This window comes from Lagopus muta, chromosome 25 (assembly GCF_023343835.1).
Source record: "Lagopus muta isolate bLagMut1 chromosome 25, bLagMut1 primary, whole genome shotgun sequence".
Taxonomy (NCBI): Eukaryota; Metazoa; Chordata; class Aves; order Galliformes; family Phasianidae; genus Lagopus; species Lagopus muta.
Window position 1 is genome coordinate 1,826,982 of NC_064457.1, and position 26,205 is coordinate 1,853,186.

The 26,205-nt window shown below is 49.6% G+C and overlaps 1 protein-coding gene across 1 annotated transcript; it reads left to right on the top strand.

The window, feature by feature from the left end:
• Nucleotides 1-385: 385 nt before the first annotated feature.
• On the top strand, nt 386-26,112 carry IGF2BP1 (insulin like growth factor 2 mRNA binding protein 1). The gene is made up of 15 exons (XM_048926660.1): nt 386-614; nt 1,630-1,690; nt 19,098-19,146; nt 19,659-19,710; nt 20,006-20,069; nt 21,064-21,345; nt 21,782-21,916; nt 22,128-22,250; nt 22,622-22,757; nt 22,884-23,006; nt 23,187-23,303; nt 23,442-23,516; nt 23,800-23,931; nt 24,047-24,160; nt 24,774-26,112. Exons 1-15 carry the CDS (start codon nt 440-442, stop codon nt 24,864-24,866), a joined length of 1,731 nt encoding a protein of 576 aa, XP_048782617.1. The 5' UTR covers nt 386-439; the 3' UTR covers nt 24,867-26,112.
• Nucleotides 26,113-26,205: the final 93 nt, after the last annotated feature.

A 26,205-nucleotide genomic window follows, 5' to 3' on the forward strand; every position in this document is an offset into this window, starting at 1 on the left:
TCCGGTGCCGCTCCGCCGCTTTGGGGGCCCCGCAGCCGGCGCCGCCGCCGCCTCCCTCCCCGCTGCCGTCGCCCTCTACAGCCGCCCCCTCCTTTAGGAACCCCCCCCGTCCAGCAGCCGCCTGCACCCCTCTGCGAGGAAAACTCCGCCAAACGACCAAAAAAAAAAAGAAAAACCCAACCGAAACCCCCCCTCCCAAAAAAAAAAAAAAAAAAAAAAGCGAAAAGGAAAAAAAAAAAAAAAAAAAAAAAAGGAGGGGGGGGGGGAGGGAGTGTTCAAAGAAAAGGAGCACAGAGCCCCCGCCCCGGCTGTGGGGTGGCAGAGGGCGGCCGCTGTCCGACGGTGCGGGCGTTCGGTGGGAGCCCCCCCGGCAGCCGCGCTCCGAGCCCCGGCGCGCCGCCACCGCCCGCCCGTCCGCCGCCCCCCGCCGGCAGCCACCATGAACAAGCTGTACATCGGGAACCTAAACGAGAGCGTGACTCCGGCCGACTTGGAGAAAGTCTTCAACGACCACAAGATCTCTTTCAGCGGGCAGTTCCTGGTTAAGTCCGGCTATGCCTTTGTGGACTGCCCCGACGAACAGTGGGCCATGAAAGCCATCGAAACTTTTTCGGGTAAGCGGTGTCCTCCGGCCCTTTCTACTCTGGTCTGCGGGACCCCGTCGGGGCTCAGGCTCGTGTGGGGAGCGGGGGGGGAGGGGGTTCGGGCCGTTGCGCCCCGTCGGGGTTTGCATCAGCGAGCGGTGCGCGGGGGCAAACCCCGCTTCTCCCCCAATAACTGCAGTGGGGAAGGGGGAGGGGGGGAAGGATAGGGGCCCCCGCAGCTCCCTATGGCCCCCCACGGCTACGGGGGGGCTGCACGGTGCCCGATCCGGCGGTACTCAGCGCGGGGGTCCCGTCGCGACAGTGGCGGTGGGGTGGGACTTTGGCCATTTTGATTTCAAACTGGGTTTCCTGGGGCATGTGATGCGCGGAGGAGCGCGAAGGTCGCCATGCTGTTCGCAAGACAGAAGGGGGGGGGGGGGGGAAGAGGCCAAAAAAAAAAAAAAAAAAAAAAGTCCCCGGGAAACAGAGAATTTTTGAAAATGTTGGAGTTTTTTTTTTCCCCCTTCGCCCAAAGCTTCTTCCTCCGGGCTTTTCCCATGGCTGCTCCCCTCTTCCCTTCCCTCCCCCCAATTAATAAATAAACCGGCGGTGTAGAAATCCGCCCCGTTTTCGAAGAGAAATCCATTCGTAGCATGGAGTTAAGATTTCGAGTCTTTTAATGGGGAGGAGGAGTGATCTGCCCGGAGGAGTTCGGAACGGCGTGGAATTAAAGACGAAAAATTGATCTCCAAATATTATTCTTCGTTTGCTGTTGCTCGAATCGGAGCTGAATGAAGGACGGAATTAAATGTTCCTAAGGAACATTGTTCGGAACTCACCACTCCCTCCCACCGCATTAGAAGTCAGCCTTATATTTAATAGATCACACTTGTGATCGGAAACAAACAAAACAAAGCAAAAAAAGCCTTTTTGTGCAGTTTGTAGTGATTGAAATTAAATGGGAAGTTTCACATGATAGAATGTTACCCAAAGCTTTCTGACCCCTCCGCCCAGATCATACAGAACAGCCACATTTTATTTTTAGGGAAAGTGGAGCTGCATGGAAAACAGCTAGAGATTGAACACTCAGTACCTAAAAAGCAAAGGTAATTCGGTGTTTTAATTACTTTTTCTGTCTTTTTGTTGTATTTATGTATTTTTCTTTTTTTCCTTTGGAGTGGGGGAAATAATAACGTAAGAGGAAGGAGGCCAAAAAAATTATATCCAAATATGTGCATGTGGAAGGAGATATGGTGGTGGTTTGGCTTTGGGTAATGGCCCAGCGAGGTGAGGAGCGGTTCTGAGGACCAGTGCCCCCCTTTCTTATCTTTAGGGTCTTTTGAAAGGAAGCTTTTCTTTGGGTTTAAGGGTTGTTTTTTTGTTTGTTTGTTTAAAATGAAAAATCCCCCCCCCCCAAAAAAAACCAACCCGACGATTCGCCGCCCGTTCATTCGCCCAAGTGATGAATGGCGTTTGGGGTTGGGATTTTCAAACTTGTGGCACTGGAAGAATTTCCCAGCCTCTCCCCGTGAGAAGGGGCCCGAAAACCTTTTGTTATTTGGACGGAACCGCCAAGTTTGTTTAATAAAATACTCTTGGCTTATTTCTCCTTCGCGGGTGAAATTTGCTGGGATGGAGGGCGAGGGCTTAAAAACGGGCGTCAATAATTACATAAAAATAGGGCCGGCTGCTTGTTGGTGCAAGGTTTCAGCCCGGCCATGCAGGGTGCTGGCTCAGCTTCTGGCTGCCCCCCCCAACTTGTTGTTTTTGGGGCTAAAACCCCATTTCTTCACGCTCTCTTTGGGCGTCGCGGCCTTCCCCGGCCCTCCCCATCTTCTTGGCCCTTTGTTGCTGAGGGCGCGCGGGACGCCGAGCCTGGAGGACTTGAGGGGGCAGGCAGCAAACTGCTGGGTCCGGGAGGGAGGGGGGGGTTCACTGTTGCTTGTTGAGTGGGGGTCTTTGGGGGTGATGCTGATTCTCTCTCCCCACTGAGCTGGGGGAGCTCTCCTCAAGGCTCTGTGCCCATGCTGGGCCATGCAGCCGCTCCGCCACGTGATGGGGCGGCCGCCCCGGCGCTCAACGTGGTGCAGAGGGAAGGGGAAAAAAAAAACAGCAACTCTTCTTCCCTAAACTCTGGGGGGTTTTTTATTCTGCTGGCCGAGGATCCCTTTGGGGGAGCTGGTTTGAACCCTATTGCGAGGCTGTAGGTTTTTGGTGACGGTCCTTTTCCTCGCCAGGGGGTTGTGCCTTGTGGTGGGGCCGACCCTAAAGGCAGGACTCCATTTAATAACGTCCCCTATAGGGTTTGTTTTTTTTCTCCAGACCCTCCTCGTGGAAAGGGGATCGATATCGGTCGTTATAAGGCTCGGAGTCTCCCTGTGGCTCCCAGTATCAATGAATCTAAGTGTGTTATTGGAAAGGCAATTATCCTATGAAGGGTAACGTAATAACGCCGAGAAATAAATCGGGGGGGGAGGAAAAAAAAGAAAAGGGGGGGGAAGGGAAGGGGATGCATCACGATTTTTTTACTTATCTGTAGTACTTTTGGTGATCAATGGGGTTGGGGGGTGCAGAAGATCTCAGAGTGTTTCCCTGCTCCCCTCTTTTCCCCCCTCTGACTTTTGCTAAGAGCACTCCGGGAGAAATTCAATGGAAATGTAAATATTTCTTTGGCGTCTGTAATTCAAAGAAATGCTGGGTGAAACTTTACAATGGGTGGAAGCAAAGGGAAGGTTCGTTAGCGTGGTTTAATGAGAACCAGGAGAAGTGCAGTTCATTACGTTTGGTGGCTAAATCCCGGGCTGGGGGTGAGAAGGGGCTTTGGTTTGAGCCCCATAACCCCATCCGCTGCCTTTAAAGCTGCAGGAGCCATTTTTGCTGTTGACTTTCTTCATGTGCTTTGCTGGAAAATCGCCTGGTCAGCCGAGATGGGGTGGCTGGATGCTTTGGTGGAGAGGTTGCTACAGTTTCTTTGCCTCAGTTTTGGGATGCCAAGTTTGTGTTTCTGGGTCAGCAAAGGCAACTGTGGCATAGCTGCAAACTCTGCAGGTTGTTGGTGGACTTTTCTGCCTGTTTTGCTTCCCTCCCCTCTCTGGATAAAGGCTGCAGTGATGGCACCGTCTCTGGTTTTGAAGTTGTTGCCTTTTTTTTTTTCTTTCTTTTTCTTTTCTGCTTGTTTTTTAAGACAGGAATTTCCAGTTTAAAGCGCACAGAGCAGGATATGGTTAATTAAGTGTGAGCGGAGAGGACGAAATCAGATGGGTTTTGGTGTGATCTAAACCCACCTCCCCCCAACCTCGCGTTCAGATCTGGGTTATTTTCATGTAGAAACGTGGGAAAGAAAGCGATGGTCAACGATGTGCTTTGCAGATAACCTGCAAAATAAAACTCAGCTCGATGGTTGTGTTTCTTTTCATTGAAATTGCGAATGCTGAAGTTCAGGAGAGCTGAGCTGGGTGCTTTTGGGGAGAAACGCATGCGATGAAATTGCGTGCTGTAAATAAATCTCCCCCGCTGGTGTCTTTTCTTCATTAAAACCCCTCTTGTCCTTCAGTCCTGCAGCAGGAATGGGATAAAAAATGGAGAATTTGTGAATGTGGTGTAAGAGAGAGATTCACAACAAGGACAAACTGCTTTAGAGCTGTTTAATTACAGTGATTTTTTTTTTTCCTCCAAATAACACCCAAAGCTGCAACTTATTGTAGTGATCATTGGGAGCTATTTTGGGGGAAAAAAAAGAGAAAACAACAGCGAAACTTTAAAACATCACTGTTGAAAAAAGGGTCGTTGCTGATAAATGCGTTGTTTCGTTAAAAACAATGGGTTTAAATCAATCTAACCATCGTTTGTTCTGTTTTGGAGTTTTTTTTTCTGTTCACTTTGCTGATGGAAAAAAGTGAGGAAAGCTAAAAGTGTGTTTTCTACAGTCTGAAAAACGATTGCTGTTTATTCTTTGGAAGGTTAAAAATAAGGAAAAAATACTTGTTTTTAAGACAAAAAAACGTTTGGTTTTCCAAGTTGAGATTAAAATAAAGAAAGATAAATCAGAATGGGGGGTAGAGGTGGAAGCTCCAAACCTGAAGGGAGCTCAGTCGAGAGCATTAGAAAGAATGAATGAAGGAAGGAAGGAGGAGGGGCGAGGAGGGGGAAAAAAGTGAATCCATCAAGCAGACATTCCAAATATGAGGAATGTGGAAGTGAGTCGACCAGAGAGAATGAAACCGAGTAATTGGGGGGGAAGAGGGAGTTGGGTTGATAAGAGGCAGTAGGCTTAAAGCTTGGGAGGGTTCTGCTCTGCGTTCAGAATGGGTCAGCGAGCTCCTGAGTGGAGGTGGGAATTGTGGAATGGTGTGAAGGTGCATGGAGTTGGATGGAGAAACCTGAAAGCTGCGTTTTGCTTTTAAGTCCTTGCTTGAAACCTGTTTGAAACGCCGTGTGTGTGATCGTGTGGTTAAGTGTGGTGGAACACTGCAGGACTTTAGGTAGCAGCTAGCGTGCCCTCTTTGTTTGTAAATAGCAATCAGAAAACGGTGCCTTTCTCCCCCCCGTTTTGTTTTAATTGTGTGCAAATCGAACAGGGGGCAAAGAAAGAAGTTGGGCCGTTCTTTCTCACGTCAAACGAAGGTGGTTCACCGGAGCATTGAGACAAAATGTATTCTTAATCCGTTCCTAAGACAATCCCCCTTAAAACAGGTCTGTTTTACAAGTTACAGCCTTATTAAAAAATAATTAGGAACACCCCGATGCACTGCAATGTGTGGGAATGGCGAGGCAGGAGGAGAGCTCCTTTCTGGGGGGGTTTAATGTGGGTCAGTTTGTTCTGTGTCTCTTGATTTCCCCCCCCAAACGGTGGTGGTAACATTGAGTTCTTCAGTTTAATCTGAGCGCCCATTTTTGATCCGGGAGCTTCGCGGTGCTGAGTTTGGATTGCTGAGATGGCTTGGAAATGAATGCCTTTTAACGATTTCCAGGTAGAAAAACTAGAAATAATTTGTAATTCAATTAGGGATTAATAATTTGTCAGCAAGTTTCGTCAATTAGGTTCAGAGCTGGGGTAATTTAACCAATTTTAACGTACTGGGGAAGGAGGAATGTATTTAACAGTTTGCAGTCTGAAGTTAAAGAAATCCTCCTTATTTCCCCTTCTCCAAGCAGGAGCAAGGGCAAGAAATTGCAATTTCGCTGTAAGTTCTGCAGCCTCAAGTTTAGAAAGCACTGGAGATGGAGTTTGTCCTGCCTAGATGCCCTTCAAGTGTTTGAGTTTTTTGGAATTAGGAAGAAAAGAATAAATTTGGTAGCAGTAAAACAGAGCTGCCACATCAGTGGCGCTTCCAAGGGCTGAGTTTCCTTCTCCAGTTTAACCTGTGTTTCTGTCTTTGCCTTTTAGGTTAAAAACCAGGCAAACAAAGCTCAGAGATATGGATAAGAGAGGTGGGGTTAAAGTGCTTGCTTTGAAAATGGAGAGCTTTCAGGATGAGAAAAAAAAAATAAATTAAAAAAAGAGAGGATTTCTGCCCTCTCCTCTTCCAGCCTGAGCCCCCAGAAATGCTCAGAGTTTTCCAGAGTCAGCAATGGGTTTGGGGAGGGGGGGTTTGGGAGGATGGGGTTGGCTCAGGGCTCTGCAGTTTGGGGGAGATGGGAGGGTGAGGCAAGGAGGAACTGCCTGCAGCCCCTCCACAGCACGTGCCTTGCTTCCAAATGTGCTGAATGTAGCAAGTTGGGGATGCCTGCCTGCTACTTCAAGGCAGCTAGGAAAGTTTTGTTTTTTTCCCTCCTTTCCTAACTGGTTTGATCAAACAGCTGGTTTGGTAGAGCTCTGGTTTGGAGATGGGGAGAAATGGGAGGCTGAAAGTGTAGCGAAGCACCCGGGGACGCCAGAGCTGCTCCCAGAAGTGAGGGAGAGATGAGAGACGAGCAGGAGAAAGGAGTTGTGGACCTGGGTTTGTAGTTGGCTTTTGAGGAAATGCATTTTGGAGGAGCTGCAGAGACTTTCTGGGGGTTTTGATTCAGCGGAGAAAGAAAAAATGATCAGATGCTGCAGGTGAAAACTCTCATTTTGAGCATACCTGGAGGCACTGATAGCTTAAAGTGAAGGTGTGAGCTCCTAAGTCACCCTCCTGAACTGCATGAGTCTTCCAGTTTTGGTGGGAGGAGGAGGTTTCCCAGCTACTAAACAGGCTGGGCTGAAAGAAGGGGTATTGGGAAGGGAGGGAGGGGAGAAGAGCAGAAATGCAGTTGTGCAGGATTCGTCCCTCCTCCTCACTGCCAGGACCTGTGGGGCTGAACTGTTTTGTTTTTAATCTTTAAATCCTTATTCTGCCCAGTTGATGGAGGAATCCTGCACTGAGTGCCTGCGGGGTTTAAAAAACAAAAATGCATTTCCCAGCAAATTAAAACAGAAAATAAAATAGGAAAACAACGAGGGCAGGAGGAAAACGCATTGGAGGGCTGGGGTAACATCCTGCAGCATCCCCCTCTGCTCCGAGTTGCTTTTTGCTTCTCTGAGATGCATTGCAGAGGCAGCTGTGGGATGGTCTGCTCGCTAGGGGAGTTTTTCTCCTTTTAATTTTCATTTAATTTGTTTTAAAGTAGTTAAAAGCCCCAACCTGGGGCGGGGGGATGTTCCTGTCTGCTCCAGAAATCTGTGTGTTGTGTTATCCCGACTGCATTCCTGCATCATCTGGGCATTCCCAGTGTATGTGCAGTGTTGTGAATTTACCTCAGATACCTTTGCTGGGCTTCAGCTGAAAACTGTCCCTGTATTCCGGTACTGTGGGGGGGATTGCAGAATCTCCTCGTTTCTATAAGCAGTGCTTTGGGTGTGGGTGCAACTCTGCACCTTGCTGCTTGTTTTCTGGCACTGTAAGCTGCTCTGCTTGGGCAGCTTCAAGACCCAACAAAAAAAAAACCAACCCAACAGGGGATGGGTGGAGGAAAGAGACCCTCTGAGTCCTGCTGTGGAGCTGGTGGAGATGCTCCAGACCAAAGCAAAAGGGTTTGTAGCACTCAGACATCGGTGCAGCCCCTGGGAAAACAAACTGTTCTTCCATTGGGAAGTTAAGTGTCAGGTGTTGTCTCAAGCTGGTGGTCTTAAGCCCGGGGTGCATCATCTTTCTGATTTAATCACCTACTGAATGGGAGAGGAAACTGCTTTGCCATCTGTTTGGGTTCAGCATCCCTAGCACGCTCCTGAAGATGCTGGAGGGATCTTAGGGATTTTAAATAGAAAGATTAAAATGAAAAATCGCACTTTAATTGGAGCCCACTCCTTGGTTTTGTTTTGTCTTTTCCCCCTGGACAGAGCCAGCAACAAATGGGGCATTGTGGAAAGGGTCTTTCAGGAGCTCCAGCTCTCTTCTGAGCCCTCTTTTAGCTGGATGCCTCTGCGCTGCCTCCTGTCAGCCCTCACCATAGGTGACGCTGCACAACCCTGTCCCATCCCCTGGGGTTTGGCTTCGTTTGCGGAGCGTCGGGTTTGGTGCTGGCACGCAGAGAGGGGATTCTGTGGGCTCTGCAGGTGGGTGCTGCCTCTCAGGAGCTGCAAGAAGAGCAGAGTGGGTTTTCTGGAGCTTCTTGCAGAAGGAGATGTGCCAGGAGTTGGCAGGGCTCAAGAGGAGGGGCGTTGCTGAGGACAGCAGCCAGGAGGGCGCTGCCAGGGCAGCGGCACAGGAGCGAGAGCATCCCAAGCTGCTGCAGCCCTCGATGCCAAAGAGCAGAGGAGTGCAGCCTTTCTGCCAGAAAAAGAGAAAATAAACAAGCGGGGAAATCTGTCCGTCCGCTCGTCTCGGAGGAGCCCTCGCAATCCATCAGGAAATGGGTCATTTATTTTATTGTAACTGACACTTGGGAGCTCTGACATGGTCGGAGCTGAAATTTCACACTTTTCTGCCTGCTTTAATTGCCCGATGTGCGTGGAGGAAAGCGACTGGAGGGAACAAAACTGAATCCACGTGCAGCCCCGGAAGAATCAGGTTTGCAGTTTCCACGAGCGATCTGCCAGGTTGGGCTCCCAGTGCTGCAGTGCAACTGTAGTAAAAGCAGCAGCAAACCATGCAGCAGGAGCGTGTGCAGCTGGCAGGGCTCCATGCATGGAGCAGATCCTGCACCATCCAGTGGCACCACGCACTGTCAACAGTGCTGGAGATTGCAGTGAAATTGATTTGCACTAAAAGGAGCAAGTTTGACTGGGATGAAGGTCCCCTGTGGCAGTTTGCTGTTGTAAGTTGGAAGTGCAGCTTCTCTGGGAGCAGGCTCCTTGGTGGAGTGTAGGACAGGTGGGGGAGTGGAGATCCAGAGCCTAGTGAAAGAAGAGGGGTTGAAAGATGCACTCGGGGCTGGGTTTGTATTTGCAATTAAAGCCAGGTTTTCCAAGTTGTGATTAAGTATCTCAGGAAAAAGCTGTGTTTTCAGAAGTGATTATAGCACCTGATGGTGCTCCTGAAAACCTGCCTGTTGTGGTTTCTCTTAGAGGATTGTGGATCCACCAGGTGATGGCTAGGAAGCTCAAGCAGCGTTATCCCTCTGGGGCTGGTGCTTCAGAGGGTGCAGCTGCATTAGGGCCTTCGAGGTGGGGGATGAATGCCATGGGTGCAGGCTCTCAGATCCAGGAAAGTTGCTTGTCCCACTGCTGTTGTGCTTTTAGCTGCTCTGAGAGCCGTTGCACAAAGTGCTTGGGGTGTAAGGCTTCTCAGAGGAGGAATTTGGGAAGAGTAGATCCTGCTGGTGAGCGTGCATTGAGATCAGCATTTGAGGATTAAATGCAGTTTAATGGTGCAGAGCTGGGGATGGAGCGCTACAGGAGCTCTCCATTCTTGCTTCTGTTTTCTCTATCATGTGTCACCTGCAAAGCGACTGCCTTTGCTTGAACTCCTGTGTGATTCAGGGCTGTGGGATCAGACCTTCTGGATAGGTTGTGTGCAGAGATCCACCTGCAAATAACTGATGTTTGTATTAAGATAGCCCCCCAAAATACATGCAAGGTGTTGGGAAATGTATCTTTAACAGGAAACCTCACAGGGTGGGATAAGCTCTGATGTTCTGCCTTATATCCAGGGCTGTCAGTGTTACTCAGATTATTTCTTGTTAAATACTGGTTGTGTCTCAGCAGACTCGGGCATCGGAGTGAATAGTGTATATACATATATAAACATTTGTGAGTGAGTGTTTTCTTGTCTATGGTTCAAGCCCCAGGCATAAAAGTATTTACAAACAAATTGATCAAATGATCAAAGAATAAAAGAAAATTGTGATGTCCTCTGTAGGGAAGAAGCTGTGGCTGCTGCATGTGCTCTTATGGAGCTGTTTACTGGGAAGTAATTCCAGAAGAAGCCAAATCCCTCAAATAAGTTTTGTGCTTTTAGACTCAGCTTCACAAGTCTCCAAAGGATGCGCTTTTAAACGGGGAAGTTGCCCTGTCAAAGTGAATGCTTCTGTTTCAGTGCTGTAATGAGACATGTGCTGAAGCTGAGCCCGAGCACACAGCATTAGGTGGATGTCATGCAGTCATTGATGAGGATTTGGTTGCAGCAGAACCAATAATCACCCAATTTCTCCAACATTTGCAGCCCCTTGTCTATGGCAAAGGTGCCATCAGTGGTGCCTTTTCTATTTGATGCCTTTTGCGGAGTGTGAGCTGCTGTAACTTCTTTAAAACTGGCTTGAGTGAGAAATTTGCATTGGTGAGTCTTCATCCATCCTGCCGTGCTGCCTGCCCTGCCTGTTTGCACGGTGTAAATTTTATGTTTAACTTCCCCAAAAGTTGTTGGTGCGGCTTTGAGAGCCGCTTTCTGCCGCTGTTTGTGCCAGTAAAACTTGGCCATGTGAATGTTTATGGAAGGCAGACGGGAGAGAGGGCATGAACGTGTCTGTGGGGAATTCACTTAGGAAAAAATCCAGATCAGATATTTCGGGAGCTTTGTGCAGGATTTCCCTAACGGTGCCTTGAGTTTGTTGGGGGAGGAGGGGGGATGTTGGATTGGCTTTTCATGTTGTCCGTGCCAAAGTCCTGGTGGGCTTTCAGCCTGTTTGCTGAGGTGTCTCTGTAATGAGATGGGCAGCAGAGAAGTAGAAGAGCCCCATCCTTGCAGTTTTCCAGCCGTTCTGTTTTACCCAAGCCTCAGCCTTTTCTCCTCTTAATCCCGATCCTCTTGTTATAAATACATAGAAAACAAAACATAAAATGAAATGGATGAGTGTAAGATAGATTTCCCCATCTGGAAAATGTGCATCTCTTCAGCTGCTCGTCCAGCTTTGGTGTGAGAAGGAGGTGACCAGGAAGGTCTGAGCACCCTTTGTGTTGCCTTGCACGAAACACTGGGGACTGAAGGAATTTGAACTGGAAATGGAGGGGGGAAAAAAAAAGCCCCACTTGTACTTCTTAATCTCATTTTTTGGTTCTCCTTCCCTTTAGGAAGAGGCACGGAAGCATTTTGATGTCATTTATTAGTGGAAAAAAATGTAGCACTTTCAACCCGGTTTGGGCTCAACCACAGACTTGGTTGTGACACCAAACCCAACCTATGGGATATGATGAGAAGTGTGATGAGTGATGCCATGGGGGATGCAGTGAGGGATGGGGGTGGGCAGTGCAGTGGGTGACGCCGTGTGGGGTGTGATAAGAAATGCGATGCCATGAGGGATGTGATAAGGGATGCAGTGGGCAATGCCATGGGGGGTGGGCAGTGCCATGGGTGATGCTTTGCTGGATGTGATGAGGAATGCAATGGGAGATCCCATGTGGGGTGCTTGCAGCTCTGCGGGTTGTTGGAAGGCTGGAAAGCCTCGTGACACCTCATTGCCCAAACTGGGATGACTGGCAGATCTGAGGATGGCATTCTGGGTTTCAACTTGTGTTTTGATGAAAGGGTCTCTGCCCTTCATGAAATTGGATGATCTGTTTCATAACTTCAGAATTCAGACTCTATTGCTGTGACAAATCCACTTGGATCATCGAGGGCTTCTCTGCATGCGGTGATTGTGCTGTTTTAACCTGATTTGGATTGAAAAGTGGTTCAGTGCACAGCCCTGTGTAGTGACCACCTCACTGCTTTTGGACCCAGTTTTATCTGACATATCTGTACCCATCAGGGATGAGGGTTGCTGACACACCTGAAGTTGGTGGGGACCTGAATCTCTGCAACTCCCCCTAAGTTTGAGCAGAATCCCTTCCCATTTCTCTTGCTCAAACTTCTATGAGCCTTTGCTGTTTGTAGGGTCTCTAAGGCAATGCCCCACTGTCCTTGAACTGGAAACAGAAGAAAAAGATGACCCTGATGACTTGCTCTAAGCAAGCTATGTGAAATATAGTGACACCTGTCAATCACTGGTAAAGATGCTTAAACATTAACAAATTGAAGTGGCTTAAGACCCATCATAGAGCATGTGTTGATGGACTCTGGGGTCCCCACTGATGTCAGCTGCTTTGCAGTGCCTGAACGGGCTTTGAAGCAGCCCCAGTCCCACAGCACCATCAGAGCCACTGGAAACCAGTTAGAAAGGAGTTCTGGGAACTGGAAGAGGGCAGAAGTGCCCTCTGGTGGCAAAGAGAAGTGGGTGCCACCAGCTGGAACCTCGGCTCCAACATCCTGAAGGGGGTGGTGACAAAGGGACGGGGGTTGGGATGACCACTCTGTGGGTTTCGTGCCTTCTGAGCTTTTATTTAATGCACTGTTGGATTTGAGGGAGGACAGCAGGAAAAACCTGGCGGTCTGGCATCTATTGTGCTGGTGGGTCCTGGAGGTGAGGTTGGGAGAAAAGCCATGAATGTCCCTTTAAGATATTCTGCTCAAAATCAGTCATGGTGGGTGAAGAGCAGCGCTCTGAATGCGGTCGCAATAAATCGAAAATGAACAAAAAATGACGCAAACCAAAATGCAGTGGAGTTGGAAATGCTGGCTTTGACACTTTGAGGACGAGCAGATGCTGCTGCGTGTTCCCTCACCCCACTGCTTTAGTGGTGGTTATGTTGTGCTGCTCTCCAGGATAATGGTTTCAGACGTGCTTTGAGACATGCAAACGGAAGATGAGGTGAGAGACAAGTCGTTTTTCTTTTCCATTCTCTGTGTAATAGCTGCAGGAAAACTGCATGGCAGCATTTTGTATGTTCCTGCATTGGTTGCAGCCAGCACGAGCTCGAGGGTCAGATTGGATGAAGGTCAATTTAAGATTTGCAATTTCAGATCTTCTTAAGGGTTGAAAGCCTCTTACCTTGTGTTGCTGGCACCTCAGTAGGAGAGTGGGTGTGAGCTGCTGTGCTTGGAGTTTGCCAGGAAGGAACTGGTGCATCCCAGTCAGTCCCGGAGCTGGGTTGTGGGAGCTCGCTAAGTGTAATTGGGCTTGGCTTTGGGACGTGTCCTGAGCATCAGAAAGAGTCTTTCAATAAATGGCAACCTGCCAGCAAATTAGAATGGAAAGATAATGGGTGCGCTGCATAGAATCCGTCTTGTCTTTCCTCTCTATTACTTACTGTTCAACTTGTCCTGTCTGCGGATACTTGATGTATGGATTTGGCAAGGACTAACAGCAGAGGTCTGGGGGATCATTAGGCTTCCTCTTGGCTTGTTGAAGATCGAGGTTTTGTGAGGCTTTTTTGAGGTTTCTTGATCTTTTAAGGTGTGAGGTGTTGGCATTCAGCTGGGTTGACACGAGCTCCAGGCCAGCACCATCTACCTGGGGTCAGTGGGGGAATGGAATGAGGCAGCACAGCAGGTTCATAAAGGAGGGGAATAAGAGACAGCATTTCTTACAGCTCTGGGCATTGACCAGCCCTTCACTTTGGCCATCGACCACTTCTTCCTTCTGTGCCCGAGCTGTAGCACTTCTTTCAAAAACGAGTTTTCCAGGCCTTTCAAGGGGTGTTCATGGACGACTTCTCATTCTTTGGCATCTCTTCAAAAAATCTCATCAGTCATTAAATGCGATTCCAAAAAAGAACTAATGGGGAGAGACCAATTAGACAGATTTATTAGTCCAAGATCAAATTCTGGTTGCTGGGATGATTGATGGGATGGATTAATCATGTTGTGCATGCTTGCCAGAGATAACTGCCAGCTAAGCTAGTGGAACTGTGTAAGGCTGTTGCGTGGAGGATGCATTCCTCCAAAATCCCAGGGCTGATTTACTCCTGTGCTTCTCCAGCTACAAGAAGCTGAGTGTCTTTGTTAACTTCCTAAGGGGCCTTTTGGATCATTTCTAGATCAAATCTGCAAGAGATGAGCTTGAAAGAGCACGAAATGGTTCTAGAATGAGGGGTGTGATAGGAGCCTCACAGTGGAGGATATTACAGTAAGTTGGTTTGCTGCTTCAATTGCATTAAATTGAGGTCTAAATGCATCATGGTTTTGCACAAGGCACCTGCAGTGCTGTTATGTGATGGTTCCAAATCTCAGAGCTCTGCTTTCAGTACAAGCTTAGGAGAAGACTTTCCTGTTGCTCCTCCTCATGCCCACATCGAGGCTTTTTTCTACCAGACCACAAAGGCTGCAAAAATCAAACTTGAACCTGCAGCACCTCTGGGAGGAGCAGGAGAAAGAAATTCCAATATCTCTGCCTCTGGTTCAGCATATCTCAAACTGTAGCGATGCTGCTTCCAAGGAAGCATTAACTCTGGGCTTCCTTTAGCATCACCTGGTGAATTTGGGACATGGTTTTGCTGTTGGATTGTTTTTTGGTGTTTTTTTTTCTTTTTGCCTTGTGTGTCAGTGAGTTTAATGCCATGTGGGGAAGCTGAGAGCTGCGTCAGCTTAAGGGACAGTGAAAATCAAAGGCAAATTGGGTGAAGCCTGGGGCAGATCCCACCTGGACAGCCCTGCTGGGCTGTGCTCAGAGGTGTGATGGGGAGCAGGTGCTTCCCTCTCTGTGCTCTTCTCTCGCTGTCAATAAAGGTTGTACAGGGATGATATTCCCACCTCACAGAGATGCTGACAAATTCAAAGCATATCAGTTTATATGGGGAAAAACTCATGATTTCAGCTACAACTTTGAGTCCTCCAGCAATGTTTGTGTCTTAGCAACCGCATTTTCCTATTTAGAAGTGTTTAAAACATTAAGAACCACTACCAACAACACATTAAGCACAGGATTAAGTGCTTTCCTGAATCAAAGCTTAACTAGATAAATGCTGTTAATTGAATCAGGGATGTGCTGTTGTTTTTTTTTTTTTCAGCCCCTAAATTTGCATAGCATTTGCATTTGATTGAATCTCCATCGTGGATGTTGTTCAGTTCTAGTGGGTCTCCCAGTGTCTCTCCAGGTTTAGCCATTCTCTTCTTGTCCCCAAGAGCTCCAGAAATGGTTTTGGGAGGAGAGGGAGGTTGGTGCCTGGCTGTGCTTTACTGAAAGTGCTCGGTGCCCTTGTGCTCTCAATCACCTTTGCCTTGAGGAAACTGTGGTAGGGAGTGGAGAAAGGAATTGGATGTAAGGGAGCATCCTGCAGAAGCCTTGTGTTGTGTATGTGCAGCTCTGGTGGATCTGTGCAGCTTGACCCACCGTTGTTGATGCTGTAAGACAGGGTGAGCTATGGCTGCTCGTGGTACGTGGGGCTGGAACTTTCTCCAGCAGGAATTCACTAGGCAGGCCATGTGCTTTGGGGCTGAAGACAAATCAAATTGTGTGGATAAAATCTGGATCAGTGGTCCCTTCCAACTCGAATCGATCTGTGATCTTTGGGGTCCCCTCCATCCCAAGCCGTTCTGTGGCTCTATGGAAAGCAGCATGACTGCACGCTCACTGCCATGCTGGTGGGGTGCAACCTCCATGCACTTTCTGGAAGGAAGCACATCTGTAGGGTGAGGTGGGATGGGGACACACCTGACTTTTATCACAGCTGCTGCTGCTGCTCTGCCTTTTCCCCTGGCAGTGCAGCAAAGGAGCAACTCTGCCTTTCAGAGCATCACTTTGAAAGCATCACTTGGGGCTTTTGCAAAAGGGAAGAGAAACCCTGAGCAAGAAGGGGCTGCCCTGGTGGTGCTCTGCCATTGCTTGTGGCAGCTGGCCCCATTCTCCTGCTGGCTCCCAGCCCGGCTTGGAGCAGGTCAGTGCCCCCTGCTTGGGTCCCTGTCATTGCTGCTGTGCCAGTCCTGGGGGAAGTGCCAGCGAGTTCTTAATGAAGGGCTCTGGCCACCCTCCTCGATGTGAAAGGAGATCCCGACAGCTGAATCTATTGTTGGGGTATTTCCCAGTGAGATTTAAAAATTGAAAACAAACAAACAGAACCAGACCTAATTTGGGATTGTTGCTGAGGGTTCTGCCTGTCTGTGTGACACACAGCACTGTATGCCTGTGTGGGATGGGCAGCTCTGAACGTGTGGCTGCTGCCTCAGCACCGACAGCGATGCTGGGAGGGCTTTGGATGCACTGGGATAGAATGAGAGTGATCTCCCCTTGGGTTTGGGGCTGCTGGGGAGCAGCAGAGGGCATTTTGTCAATGGGCAGGGCTGGTTCTTCAAAAAAGCAGCTATGCTTTGGTTTGTGCATTCTGGATAAGAGGGTGTTGCTGGTATGCTTTCCTCCTGAGCCATGTGCTCTACCCCCCATGCTGCATTGATGGGCACAGGAGGCGAGGGCAAGAAATCTCCATTGGATTGACACTGGATAGATGAGATTACCTCCTCCATCTCCTGGATGCTCCAGGTTGCTCTGTAGCACTTTGCTCCATCCCTTTGCATCAGTTTGAGCGTTTATCTTCCCAGCACACCCTATCCAGAACTGGGGAGGGTTTGCTGAGAGCATCAAGCTGCTCAGTTCTGATTTCCAAGGTGTCAGCGCCTCAGAAGAGCTGGGATGTCTGTGTGGGGCTGCTGGGCAGTTCTGCAGGTCTGTGAGTGCTGTAGTACTGGCACAGATGGCTGCTAACATCCCGTGGGCACAAAGAGCAGTGTTGGCACGAAGCAGGAGGGAGGTGACACCGGGATGCATTCCTGGGACCTGCAGCTCTCTGCTTACAACTATTTCAGCTGCTCCCCCCCTTTTTCCCCTGTGTGCAGACCCCCATCCATTCACTCCCAGCTCACAGCTCAGGTCGTGTGCTGAGTTTGCGAGCAATGAGAGGAGCTCCAGCTCTGCAGCACGATGAATAAAAAGCCAGGAATTGGCGATGAGCAGAGTTATTTATTTGGAGTAAAGCCTTGTGTGGAGCAGAGGTCGGAGGGAGCAGAACTGGGTTTCTCCAAAGAGCGGCACTTCACGACAAGGGTTTAAATCCAGTCGGACCTGCTTACAAGCAAAGCAAATAGATGGGTTTATTTATTCATGACTTCCTCTGTAATTCTAACCACAGGGCTCCAAAGGAGCCAAAGCCAAGCAGGGGCTGTGCTTCGGGAGGAAGATTTCCATGCACTGTGGGGAGCTGAGCCGGACCTCAGGGCTGAGTGATGCTGGCTCCAGTTGGGATGCTGCCCCATAGGATGCTGCCCTGTGGCATGCAGCCCTTCTGCAGGATGGGCGCTGATGGAGATGGGCAGTGAGTGCTCAGGGTGCTGGCTCCTCGGAGGGGCTTTTTCTTTTTCCTTTTTAAGGGGGAGAAAATGAGATGCCACCAGCAGAATGACGGTGCGGGGACATAAATGGCTCTTTTCTCTCCGTGATGCATTTCATTCTGGTCACGTATGTGAAGAACACATGCTCTGCCTGTGCGGATGCTTGGACCTATCTGGAGAAGTTTCTGGGGCAGGGGTGGGTGGTTGGAGACGTGGTTTCCTCCATCAGTTCAGATCCTTGTGACCTTCCCTGGACTGTGGCATTCTTTGCATTCTGAATTTCTTAATCTCTCTCTCCCATTCATTTTGGGATGTGGATTAGCATGTAAACAAGGGATCTGGTTTCATAGCCTGCTCCCCTCCCCCCTTTCTCCCTTCATCCCCCCTGATGCGATGCAGTTCTAAGGGTTCAGGACTTTTTCCCCATCCACCCAGATTTTCCTCCATAGCAGCAGCAAAATTTGGTGTTTTGGAGACTTCCCAATAGCTGAGCTGATGGGAGTGCTGAAAATCTTATTCTGCTTCCTTTTTGTCTTTCTAATGGCAGCGCAGCCCCAAAGCTTTTTGGCCATTCTGGCCCTCCGGTCTGAACCTGAGCGACTTTGGGGAAGCATCACTTCTGGTTCTGTTGGAAACCTGCTGAACAGCTCAGCCCTTCCAGGCATTTTGCTGTGTGTGTGTTTGAATCTGCTGCCCAGGTCAGGGGATGCTCTCCAGGCAGAACCCTATGGGATAAGGATTCCTCATCAGCCCCTTTACCTCCACGTCTGAGCAACACTGATTGCTTCTGACTGTTTTCTTCTCATTGACAAATGAGCTGAATCTTCTGAAGAGGATAAAAGTCTAGAATTTCATCTTCTCTCCTTATTTTTTTAATTATTATTTCAAATATTCACGAATATTTTGGATTGAGACCCAGGTCTATGATGAGTGCAGGTCCGGAGGTGATCTCCCAAAAAAGTGATGCCAGTGCTGAGCTGCAGGTGATGGTCATAGTATTTCATTTCCCTTCCTTTTCAGGGATCTTAAGGTTCCATATTCGGTGAGCTTGCAGGCAGGCCCCATCACTATTCTCAGATGCTCATTTTGGGCCTTAAATCAGATGCTGAGATTTAGAGGACTGAAATGAGGGGCAGTGATGAAGAAGGGTGTTTTGTAGTGACTTTAGCTGGAGGGTAGAGGTTTAACCCAAAGGAATTGTGCTGCTGCATTTGCCCACACAAAGCTGCATCCTCCAAGGATGTCCCTGGGCACCCGTGGGTGCTTTTGCTGCAGGGTGAGTCCTTTGCTGGGTGCTGTGAGCAGGGATGTGAGGCTCAGCCTGGTGTGCTCCTCATCCCTTTGCTTGTACACAGCACTTGGGGTGCTGGCACTGCAGGAGGTGGCAGCACCACGTGGTGGAAACACCACAACGGTGAGAAAAAAATCATTTCTCAGCATTTTGTGTTGGTGGAAGCCCTGGGGTGGCAGCAGTGTGGCTGTGTGTGGGTGCTGGAGCTGCCCCAGGGACCCACAGCAATCCATGGCAGCACCTCCTGGGTCAATTGGGCATCAAAAATTTTCCCCAAAAATTCTATTTTGGGAAAAATTAGGTTTGAAAAAGCCAACAATGTGAGTGGAGGAGTGATCTCAGACAAACTGGGATGCTGGAGCCAAGTTTCCAGGTGCTGCGGGCATCCCCATGGTCTCCTTTCCATGTCCAGATTTGCTTTCAGGTGAAATGACTGCATGGTTCTTTTTCTTTTTCTTCTTTTTTCTTTCTAATCCTTGTAATCAATCTGGCAGAACTCAGCATTTAACTCAGCATTTGTAGCTGTGCTGGTGCAGGAAGGTTGGTGGATTTGGGCATCTTGCTCACAGTGAAGCTTGCAGTGTAAATGCAGAACCTGGCGGGGTGTAATTAACAGAGAGCCATCAGAAACCCCGGGAGCATGTGGGAATGGAAAGCTTGATTAGGTCCATCAATGAGGAGCAGTTCAGTGTGAGATGGATGCATTGCTGACACCAAACCTGGCTTTTAATCGCTTTTTGTTTCTTTCAGGAGCCGGAAGATTCAAATCCGAAATATCCCACCCCAGCTGCGATGGGAGGTAAGGGGGTGAGGGAGCAGGGCATGAGCCTGAGACACAAGGACTTGCACTGAGAAGTGTGGGGCACATTTAAGGACTGACTCCCCTGTGGGTTTCTGCACTTGGGATTACAGTTGGTTCATCCTTTTCTTTGTTTTTAACTGAGCCTAATGGTGCTGCACCCTTGCATCCATGCAGCTTATTCCTCTTCTGTGCAGGATTCAATTCAGCTGGTAGAAGCAATGCAAGATCCACCAACAAAATCCCCATTAATAACAGCATTATGTGATTTATCCATTGTAGGAACAACACGGATCCTTCCTTCCAGCTGTTGGGACTTCTTCCTTTTCTTGCTGCCTTCCCAGCTCTGGTTCTGGGGCCTGTTGACCCAACATCCTGGGGCACACAGCAGCTTTGCTCATCTAATTGCTTGTGGAATCTTAATGCCCAGAAGGCTGCCTTTATCAACTGACTGTATTTCTTGGGTCTGTCCTGACTGTCACAGTATAATGGGCTTTTTCTCTGTTTCCCAGGTTCTGGATGGCTTGCTAGCACAATATGGCACTGTAGAAAACTGTGAGCAAGGTAAGGCTGAAAGAAGGAGCCAACATGCTGTTGTTTAAATATTTTCTGCCCTAGCTATTTGGGGCTGGAGGAGGACAGACAGGTTGTTGTTCTTTGTTAGAGGTTATCTCTATGGCTAGAGATGTCAGAGTCTGGTCATTGTGTCCTCTTGTTTCTTGACCAAAACAAGGACATCCCTGTATATAAATAAAGCAGGATGGGCTGTACAGACATAAGCACTCTCTAGTGGCCAAAGATGTTGCATAATGGCCCAGACTGCTCATGCTGGCTCTAATTTCTGCCTCTTTTATTGCAGTGAACACAGACAGTGAGACCGCTGTGGTTAATGTCACCTACACAAACCGGGAGCAGACCAGGCAGTAAGTTGCCCCACGGCCACCCCATGGACCTCCCATGGCCCACTGCCCCTTCCCTGGGGACAGAAAATGGGATTTCCATTGCTGGGAGTCAGGCTGTCCCAGAATTCATCAATTGGGGGTTGCAAACCTTTGAGAAATATCCTCCTTTCTGCCCTGATTTCTTTTTGTTCACCTTCATGGTGGGGTGGGGTGGGGTAGAATTGGAGCCCTTTAGAGCACATCCAAGTTAGGCTTTTTTGTGCAGTTCAAAGAGTAAAGAAAACCAACTTTTTTATTTTTTACAAGGAAAAGTGAAGATTTTCTTGTACTGAAGTCATTTAAGTAATTGCAGCTCAAGGAAAAAGTAGTAATATTGGTGTGAGACCTTTCTGTCATCTTTTTCTGCTTTATGGAGGGTCTTTGGATCCTTTGCATCCTGCAGAGATGGTGTTATTTGTCTCTGTTCAGCGGTGGGGTTTTGCAGCCCAAAAGGGAGTAACTGAGCCCTTTCTGGAGACCTTCAGTTTGACTTCTCTCCACAGAAGTTAGGAGAGCTGTGCAGAGCTGTGGCCAGAGCTGTTGCTTTTCTCTTGCTGCCAGCCCCATCTATCGACAGCTTTTAGCTCTTGCAGCCAGTCCCCAAAATCCCCACCAGCAGCTGAAATACCAACCAATATATTGCAAGGCAGAGGAGAGTCTGGGGATCATTCCTTGTTCTCACCCACTGCTCCCACCCCCTCCCCAGGGTTGGTTGCTTGGAAATTCCCCCCCCGCCCCACTTAAAGCACTTTGTTCCATCTGGACCAGGTGGGAAATCCTGCCAGGTCCCCGTGGCATTGATGACATCTCTGTGCCCCATTCCTAGTTCTTTCCCAAAGGGTGTTACATCAAGGCTTGACCCAGTCTGGGTGGATTTGTCCCATTTTGGGTGGGCTGGTGCTGATATGCTGCCTTTTGCTGGGAGCTCTAAGGGGTTGGAATCCCCTCACCCCAACCCCTTCTCTCCTTGCTTTAGAGCCATCATGAAGCTGAACGGGCACCAGCTGGAGAACCACGTGCTGAAGGTCTCCTACATCCCTGATGAGCAGTCAGTGCAGGGCCCAGAGAATGGGCGCCGGGGTGGCTTTGGGGCCCGAGGTGCCCCCCGGCAGGGTTCCCCTGTCACAGCAGGGGCTCCAGTGAAGCAGCAGCCCGTGGACATCCCGCTCCGTCTGCTGGTGCCCACACAGTATGTGGGTGCCATCATTGGCAAAGAAGGGGCCACCATCAGGAACATTACCAAGCAGACACAGTCCAAGTGAGTCTCTCTACCCTTCCCCCCCATGTTGGTTCTAATTAGTGGAGTGGTCTATAGTGACTTATGAGGCTGAGTTTGGGTTTGTCCCATGTGTTTTTGCTCTTCTCTCCCAAGGAGGGCTTTATCTAAGATGTGAAGTGATGAGCAGTGCATCTCATCTGCCGGCAACTGACCCATTCTCCACTATGTGATCACTCATGTTGTTTAAAATAGAGTCAGATGTCTTATTTGGATTTCTGTGAATGGGGCTTCTAACTACAGTATCTACATGGAATGCTGAGCCCAGAATTAACTGCTCTTTCCTTTCCTGTGTACATCCAAGCTTCAGCTCTGGGCAGCCTGCAGGGATGCTGGAGGAGCAGAGCAGCCAGCACATGCTGCAAAGCTGCAGAGCCTCTGCTCTGTGCCCACTCTGACATCAATGCTGTGCTTGCAGGATTGATGTTCACCGTAAGGAGAACGCAGGAGCTGCAGAAAAAGCCATCAGCATCCACTCCACCCCTGAGGGCTGCTCTGCTGCCTGCAAAATGATCTTGGAGATCATGCAGAAGGAGGCAAAGGACACAAAGACGTAAGTTTTTTCCCCTATCCCTCTGTACTTGTAGGCTGTATCCACAGCTCCTTGCTGGGCTGTGTTACCATCCCAGCACTCAGAGCTCCATGTGGAAGCCTTGCCTTGGGAGAACTGGGGGACATGGTATTCCCCATCACTCTGCTCCCAATCCCTCTTCTTCTGCCTGCTGTAATCTTTAATTTTGTTGTTTTCCCGTTCCTCTCTCAAGAGCTGATGAAGTGCCTCTGAAAATCTTGGCCCATAACAACTTTGTGGGGCGCCTGATTGGCAAAGAAGGGAGAAACTTGAAGAAAGTGGAGCAGGATACGGAGACAAAGATCACCATTTCATCGTAAGGCTCCTTGATGTCTTTGGGAAAAGCAGGGTGGACTTTCCCAACCTGAGGCAGATGGAAGTGGGGAGGCAGATATGGGGGATGTGAAGAAAGCAAAGAGATCGCTGTCAACCTGCTGGGAAGCCAGCCTGTGGCATGAGTGCTTTGATCCCCAAACCTGTCTTGATATACCTGCATGTTGTTTCCTGAGTTCCCCTCTTCTTCCCTTTTGGAGCTGTGCTGCAGTGCTGATTTATTTTTTTAGCAGGCAGAACTGGGGTTCTGTTCTTTAAGCATGTTTGTGCTGCCTTCCTTAAAAACACGGGCAGTAAACCATGATGCTGCTCCCTGCTTTGGCCAGCACTGGTGTAACTCTGGCTTCCCATCAGCTTGCAGGACCTGACCCTGTACAACCCTGAAAGAACGATCACAGTGAAGGGCTCCATCGAGAACTGCTGCAAAGCAGAGCAGGAGATCATGAAGAAAGTGAGAGAAGCCTACGAGAACGATGTCGCAGCCATGAGCGTGAGTGCGGCTCAGCTTCGGGACGGCAGCTCTGCCAGGCAGGGTTCCTGCCCTACCTCCCCTCCTGTGTGCTCTAAGAGGATGCCCTGGTACAAGCAATGAGCGTTTCTCTCCTCTCCCCCTCAGCTCCAATCTCATCTCATCCCTGGCCTTAACCTGGCTGCTGTCGGCCTCTTCCCTGCCTCTTCCAACGCAGTACCTCCTCCTCCCAGCAGTGTCTCTGGGGCTGCTCCATACAGCTCCTTCATGGTAGGTGCACAGCTGAGGAACCTTGTGGTGCTTTCAGCATGGTCACATCCATGTGTGTGCAGGATCTGTGCTCTTCACCTGTTGCAAATGCAGTTGAAGGCCAGCACTTACGGTATGGGTGACACTTCTGGGGGGGATTGGGGGCATGGTGAGCTCTGAGCAGTGGTTCTGTGTCCTCAGCCTCCCGAGCAGGAGACCGTACACGTCTTCATCCCTGCCCAAGCAGTCGGTGCCATCATTGGCAAGAAGGGCCAGCACATCAAGCAGCTCTCCCGGTTCGCAAGTGCCTCTATTAAGGTAGTGTCACCTCATTAAGGAGCAGTGTCCTGCCAGCACCTCTTGCTGAGCTGGGTGCCTTTCTGCTGCTGAAATTACCTTAAAAACCTGGGTGATGTGTATGGATGCTGCAGTGACTGTTTCTCTCCCCCATTCCAGATTGCACCCCCGGAGACGCCAGACTCCAAAGTGCGCATGGTGGTCATCACAGGCCCTCCAGAAGCTCAGTTCAAGGTCCCCTCACTTTCTTGCCATCACAGTGGAGTGTCAGAGTCACCCAGTGCCTCCTCCACCATCCCCTTCCCTTCAGAGCAGGGTGGGAAGAAGCATCACAGTCAGCCCTCCCCAGTGTGACACTGAGACCTGTCTTAACTCAGCACCAGCCCTCCTGGGGCTGAGATGACTTAAAGCTCTGAGGAGCTGGGATTTGGGGAGGGAATCTGTTGTCCCCAGGATGGAGATGTGTGGGGACAGAGCGCCTTGAACAGAGCCTGATGCTGCTTCTCCTCCTCTGCAGGCGCAAGGCAGGATTTATGGGAAGCTGAAGGAGGAGAACTTCTTTGGGCCGAAGGAAGAAGTGAAGCTGGAGACACACATCCGTGTCCCTGCCTCGGCTGCAGGGAGGGTTATTGGCAAAGGGGGCAAAACTGTAAGCAAAGCCACGTTTGGAAGGGGGTGGGAGCATTTGGGATGTTGGGGGGGGGGGGGGGGGGGGGTCTCTTCCAAACTGCGTGGTGATGTTGGTCTCTGTCCCTTCCCTGCAGGTCAATGAGCTGCAGAACCTGACGGCTGCAGAGGTGGTGGTTCCACGGGATCAGACCCCTGATGAGAACGAGCAGGTCATTGTGAAGATCATCGGGCACTTCTATGCCAGCCAGGTATGATCCCGGCGGCTCGGTGCTGGTGGAGTCTCTGACGGCTCATAAGGGGTTGTGTTCAGTGCTGCTTCCTCCTATGACAGTGTTTTCTGCTCTTGGCTGCTGCTGTTTGCTGTCGTCTTTGTGTGCTTTTGTGGAGTGGTGTGGGCAGGAGGGAGAGCTGGGGTGAGGGGTACATTGACACGTGTTCAACATCTTCATCAGTGACCCAGAAGAAGGAATAGAATTCATGCCCAGCAAGTGTGCTGATGGTGCAGAGCTGGGAGGAGTGGTTGATGCTCACTGACGCTGGTTAGTGAGACTTGGGCAGGCTGAGTGTTGGGCAGAGAGGAATGTGATGAGATTTAACAAGGGCATGTGCAGGGTCTATGGCTGGGGAGGAACAAGTGCAGCATCAGTACAGGATGGGGGCTGAGCTGCTGGAAGGGAGCTCTGATGAGAAGGACGTGCGGGTCCTGGTGGCCAACAGGATGACCACGAGCCAGCAAGGTGCCCTGCTGGCCAAGAAGGCCAATGGTACCCTGGTTGACCAATGATTTCCCATTCAGCTGTATTCCTCAAGGCACTCAGTGCCATTTCCCTTGCATTTTCCTTTTGCTCCTTTCATCCACAGATGGCGCAGCGCAAAATCCGGGACATCCTGGCCCAGGTGAAGCAGCAGCATCAGAAGGGACAAAGCGGCCAGCTGCAAGCGAGGAGGAAATGAGAGCAGCACTGACACCAATGTGAAAAGTGGAACAAGCCAATGCCAGGCTTAAGAGTGGCTGGGAATCAGTTACCATAGACAGATGCAATTGTTTTCATTAACTGGTCGACACTAAAAGGCAGTTTGATTGGCTTTCAAGGCAAGAGGGACGGGGCTAAGAACCAGACCGCACCATCTGACCCCTTTTTAGCTCCATGTGCTGACACTGTACTGAACCGAAACGGGAGGTGCTGTGGGGCTGGGGGATGGAGCCCAACACCAGGCACTGCACTCAGCCCCTGCAGGCACTGCCTGCCCTCATCTCAGGGCCTCTGGGGCTCCCCCAGGGCTCCCCCCAGCTTCACTTCCCCATCCCTCCCTCAGTCCCTTCCCTGCCTCAGCGGTATGGCTGACGGATGTTTCCCAGAGTGATGTTAAACCTTTGGGATCTTTTTTTTTTTCTTTTTTTTTTTTTGAATTCTTTTTTCCCCTTTTAATTTTTCTCCTTTTTTAGAATTTTTTTTTTTTTTTTTTTTTTTTAATTTTTCAAAAATTCCAGTGGACCATCACCAATCCCCCCCCCACTGGTAACGAGATCCGTTGTGAGGGACTGAAGGGAGGGGGAGGAAAACTCCATGGTGCCAAATGGATTTGGATCCCCTGGGAGGATCCCATCATGTCAGCAGCACCCGAGGGTGGGCAGAAGGAGAGCTTTTCTCTCCCCTGTGCTGTGTGTGCAGTGCAATGCCTTCTGAAGCCTTAGGAACCAACGCAGGACCTCTATTTTCTAGGACAACTTTTTAGTTTTTCGTTTGGTTGGATGTTTCTTTATGTTAGTTTACTTGAAAGGAGCTGTTTTTGGGGGGGAGTTTTGGTCTTGTTTTCTCTCTTTGTCATCGTGGGGTTTTTTTTTTTTCTTTTTTTCTGACCTATGAACTAATGGCAGAATGGGATGCAGAGCTTTAACTGCAGAGATGCTGACCTGGGAAGGGAAGGGGCAAGGGAAGTGCTTTGCTTTTTTACTTTCCTCCCTCTGAGCAACAGCAATAAAACATAGGAACAAAGCACAGCCCGCTTGGTAGGAAGCATGAATTAACGTCCATCCTTCAGTAATGGGAAATGGGAGCTAAACAGATTTGGGTTTCAGAGCCAAAGGGTTTTGGGGCTTTGCTGGGATCAGGGGCTCAGCCTCAGCTTCGCTTCCCAGTACAGATTTGTGCCCTGAAATCCTATTGGTATCTCTATGGGCTCAGCCACATACAGTGATTTTTTTTGTGGCTTTTTTTTTGGGGGGGGGGGGGGGAAGGGGGAAAAACACTCAGGGGAATGGAATATTTTCATTAGCAAAGCTGGAGGATGC